This window comes from Montipora capricornis, chromosome 1, assembly GCF_036669925.1.
Source record: "Montipora capricornis isolate CH-2021 chromosome 1, ASM3666992v2, whole genome shotgun sequence".
Lineage (NCBI taxonomy): Eukaryota > Metazoa > Cnidaria > Anthozoa > Scleractinia > Acroporidae > Montipora > Montipora capricornis.
In genome coordinates this window covers 40,934,535-40,939,534 of record NC_090883.1, presented here as the reverse complement: position 1 = coordinate 40,939,534, position 5,000 = coordinate 40,934,535, and the positions used below count along the sequence as shown (strand labels likewise).

At 37.9% G+C, this 5,000-nt stretch overlaps 1 protein-coding gene across 1 annotated transcript in view; it reads left to right on the top strand.

Annotated features, from left to right (window-relative positions):
- Positions 1–2,196: 2,196 nt before the first annotated feature.
- LOC138044009 (eukaryotic translation initiation factor 4B-like) overlaps positions 2,197–5,000 on the top strand; it is a 17,742-nt gene continuing 14,938 nt past the window's right edge. Inside the window, exons 1-2 of the mRNA XM_068890589.1 lie at positions 2,197–2,261; positions 2,398–2,553. Coding sequence (XP_068746690.1) covers positions 2,207–2,261; positions 2,398–2,553 — 211 coding nt within the window. The 5' untranslated portion in view covers positions 2,197–2,206. The remainder of the gene's footprint in view (positions 2,262–2,397; positions 2,554–5,000) is intronic.

The window sequence follows — 5,000 nt, the reverse complement described above, 5'->3', positions numbered from 1 at the left end:
CATTATCGAATTTGTGAAATTAATTAAGACCCCCCCTCAACTTACTTGAGAAATCTAATGTAGAGCCCCCCCCCTCCTTTCCATTATTTTAACTTAAGGCCCCCCCCTCTGGTTTTAGGGCCCCCCCTCCTGATAATTATTGCGCAGTCCCTTACCAAAAATAAGACACAAACAGCAGTGATAAACATATTGAACTTTTTCATTTTGATAATGACTTGACGTTTCGTATGTGCTCTACATACATTTTCAAAAGTAACTGTTGAAATTTAAAACAGCTATTTATATATAACAAATCGGATGAGGGGACTGGAACCTAGATTAAGCGAACACTTAACAGTATTCTTAACAATTCTTAACAGTAAAATATATAATCTAGGTTCCAGTCCCCTCATCCGATTTGTTATATATAAATAGCTGTTTTAAATTTCAACGGTTACTTTTGAAAATGTATGTAGAGCACATACGAAACGTCAAGTCATTATCAAAATGAAAAAGTTCAATATGTTTATCACTGCTGTTTGTGTCTTATTTTTGATCAAACTACGATGGCCCAAGAACAAAAGTATTTTGATATTTTACCCCTCCCCTCCCTAGTCTCCACGTACCATTTCAGTTGGCGCTTAACCGCGGTCAAACGCAAGAGCATGCGCAGTGCACTCGTACCCGGTCGCCGGCCACGAAAATTTCCCGCGCAAATTTCATTGAAAACATTGCAGAACCGTTGTTACGCGAAAAAAAAATTGAATGACAAAGATTAATTTGCTAAAGTGAAGCGAAGTACTGCAAACGGAAGGTTTTCTTTTTAACAGTCGATAGTTTGATAAATTTTCTTTATTCTCCGAGTTCACTAAATTTTTTGACCTTCACTAAAAAAGTTCTTAGTGTTAAAAGTGTCGACATGCGAAAGCTTGTAGCCGCTGCGATTTGTTTACTGTCTTTGTCACTGAGCGTGACCACTGGAAGAAGATGTATAAGGAAGCGAGAACGCGGACAGGAAAAAAGTCTTGAGAACAGCAGCTCAGGAGGGTCGATAAAGCGTTGTCGAGAGCTGAAGATACACCGGAGGGATCGTGGATTTGTCTAAGCCACAGAAATTTGATACTTGCTGAGGACAAACGCTGTTTTATGTTCCTGCAATTTCTCGCGCATATATATATTTTTATTTTAATGATATTTATTGATTTCCAGTTTTACATACAATTTTACTACACACTACTCTCACTTACTACCCTACTACACTCACTTACACTCACTACATTCACACCCACATACACATACACCGCTTCATCTTTTTTACATTGTAAACAATTTTTTCTCACATATACGTACAGCAGTGGTACCAAAGCACATTATTGTACTTTGTATTTGCCCCATTTTATATTGTGAGCTGACATTATATTATTAGATTTGGCTATAATTGTTTCAAGTTGGTAAATCATTTTAATTTTGGAATCTAACACTCTAATTGAAGGTGAAAAACTTTTTTGTCTACAATAATATAAGTACTGTTTGGCAACTAATATAACGTGGTTTACAAATAATTCATCGTCACACCTTACAATACCAAGCATTATATCTTTATCGGAGAGATGAGCGATTTCAATCCCTTGTTTATCAAATCATTTTATCACTTCAGCCCAAAGATTTTTTGACTAATGACAAGATGTAATAAGGTACTCGAGGGATTCGTCCCGTTATCTCCACAAAAAGAACATGCTGGAGTTGATGCAAGTCCAACTTTGAACAAAAACGCATTTGTTACCAGACATCTGTTGAGCAATTTGTACTGAAATTCAAAAAGGTAAGCTGTAAATCTCCTTCCATTCTAAGACATCATCAACAAATTTAGTGTTAAATTTCAGCTGAGCAGTTGGTGGAGTGATAGTTCTATTTCGAATTTCCTTATAGCAATTTTGGAAGCCGCTGTCTTGATTATCATCCTCTACGTAGGAAATTGTTTTTTTAACCTTCACGCCATTCAAGTGGTAAAGCATCAGTTAAAGCAAGAAGTCATCAAGTGGCGAAATGTTTAGCTCCCTCAGCCTGTCATTATTTTTAACAATAAGTTTATTGTTATCGGCGATTACATCCCCAATTTTAATTATTCCCTTCTCTGCCAGTGTTTTGAAATAGACAGAGTTGCCGCCAATTCAATTTCTCGCGCATGCTCAGACGTTTGACCGCGGTGTTAGTTGGCGCGAACTTCATGGGGAACAGTATCCGGGACTTTGACACGTTGTTGTCCAAGATGGCGGAAACAGGTGATCGTCTTTATCTATTCGTTTCTCCGTTTTCTTCGATTTCTTTCGTGACTTTGCGTTGATTTTCAATGGATTTGTTAAAGAAACCAATCCTTTGCTTTTTCTGTGCAGTAATATACCTCTTTTATTGTCGTAGCTAAAAAGGCCAAAAAGAAAAAGGGGAAGACTTTGGCCTTGAATGAGTTCTTGGCGAAAGAAAGCGAGAATGGATCATCTTCAGTTAACCATGCACCTGTTTTCTCGGCAAGATCAGCGAATTGGGCCGACGAAAGTGAGAACCTTAGCACTGAAGGTATGGATATTTGAATTTCAATACTTGTTGTTTAAAAAATATGCGTCCTGGAGGGTCGTGAAGTTTTCACTACGCAACGATCGATTGGTTCATTATTTAACGTACGAATGAAGAACGATCATTTTGACTTGTTATTTTTACGGCGGATAAAACACATGCAGGTTCTTGAATCTGATACTGTACTTAAAGGGTTTGATCTTCAAGAAATCTTTGCGATTTTAACCTCGTTTACGCAACAGGATATCGTTTCAAAGAGCTTTGTTATCCTTTGCGAGTTGTAAAACCGCTGATCTTGGTAACTTTAAGATTTCTTCCTAGCATGAGTATGTTGGAATATTTCCCTTGCTGGAACAAACCCCAAAGCTTGAGTGGTTATAATCAAGCCCTTTGCTTTGTTGTTATGGCCATAGTGTCGATGTTTTCGACGAAGAATTAATGATTGAATTAATTTGTCTGTAGATGAAACCATAACTTCAACGTCGTTAGATAAAATATTTATGGACACTGATATCTTACACAGGATTTTGGTAATGCTTTATAACGATCCACCCGTAGGTTTCTCCACTGAGAGCTGATACTTGATTTAAACAACACTTTGCGTTTATTGCGAAGGATGACGTGTAAACACATGTTTGATGGTAGCTTCCTTTTGAATGAAGTGTAATTACAGTATTGCCTTCTGTAATGTTAATTTGGTGACTCTAGAATTTAAAGTAATATATTTTTTTCTTAATTTGTTGGCTGCAAAATAATATTTCACTGGCCCTTACAAAGATGCCAAACTTTTCATGAGCATAACATGATAGCTTGAAATGATTTGCAATGAAAATGGTCATCACAGTTAAAAAAGCGACTGAAGCAGTTGTAAAGAGGCCTGCAAAAAAATCTAGTTTTTAAAGGGAAACAAGTTGAACCCTTGATCATATGATTGCTGCACTAAGCTGTCAAGCCAACTGTGAGTTTGATGATAAAATTATCTGTAAGGGAGAAGTGACCTTGCACTTAGCTGGACAATTTAAGCAATTATCGGCTCCCATGCCAATACTCTCAGGGTTGGTCATGTGTCCCCCCCCCCCCCCCCCCACACCCACGAGCGTCTGCTGAAATGAGGCAGGATTTTTCATAGACCAATCACCACAGACTTCCAGATTCTGGAAGTTTGGACCCTGAGAAATTTTACATATGGTCACTGCAAGAAACTGGCTTGAATTCTTATCAAAGAGAAACTGCAGCATATAAATTTAATGCTTTGGCTCAGATGTTTGCTGCTCTTCACAGAATGAGTATGGTAGAATTCATATGCTTGAAACATTTTGCTCCCGTGTGTTTCAAACCTATTTGTGGCATTCCCTTTCTTTCTTCGCTATTTCAGTGGAGTCGTTTCGTTCAAATAATTCCATTTCTTGTAGTCCTTCAGTTGAACTGATTTAACCCTTTAACATCCAAACCGGCCTAGACCGGCCAATATTTCACTCTGTCTAATGCCAGACGATTTTACTCGTCAATGGGGAACCCCCGGGAGTCAAGGGGTTAATCGCTCACTGAAAAACTATGTCCCCATTCACCCTTTAACATCCAAACCGGCCTAAGCCGGCCAGACTTAATATTTTACTCTGTCTAACGCCAGACGATTTTACTTGTCAATGGGGAACCTCTGGGAGTCAATGGGTTAAGGGTTTGCTTTAAAACATTCATTGTGCTTGAAGGAATTGTTCTTGTGCAGTTCAAATACACTAGCAATACTTTGATATTTATATTTTTATTTATATATTTCCACAGCACTTTCCACTCGTGAGAGTGCAAATGCTTACCCCACCAAGGAAACAAAGTTAAAAATGTTTCTGAGGAATATTTTGTAAAGGCTTTGTCCCTTTCATGATTCATCCAAAGAAGGGGAGCAATCTACACTTAACCGATTGGTTCCTGTGTAGGAAAGGAACAAAGGGAAAGGAATGTGTGGCTCGTTTCAGCAGACGCTCATGGGGGAGGAATGCATGATGAAATGATGAAGCTCCAAAAGTGCCTGCGTGGGAGGCTACTAATTATCTAATTATTTTTCAGGTGTCTATAATTAGAGAGAATTGGTTAAATTGTCCTGCTAAGTGCAAGGGTCAATTCTCCCTTATGTCTATAACCCGCACTTAAAAAACACACATTTACATGAATTTCAATAATGTTATTGCCAGTTTCCAGTTACAGTCACAGTTTGAAGTCCCTTTGAATCTTCTCCTAAAGTTTTCTTGGTAAAGTTAACCATAAATTATGGATTTGTATCATTTTTGAAATAAAATGAGATTTTACTGCCCCATCAGTAAAATACGGTAAATGGAACATGACCGTATTAAAAGGGGCTATTCATGTTGGGTTAGTTATCTTAGTGTTCTTTGTAGTCGGTCGTTCAAGGTCATAAAATCAATGGTCTTGTTGTAAATAAAATGAGGACATAA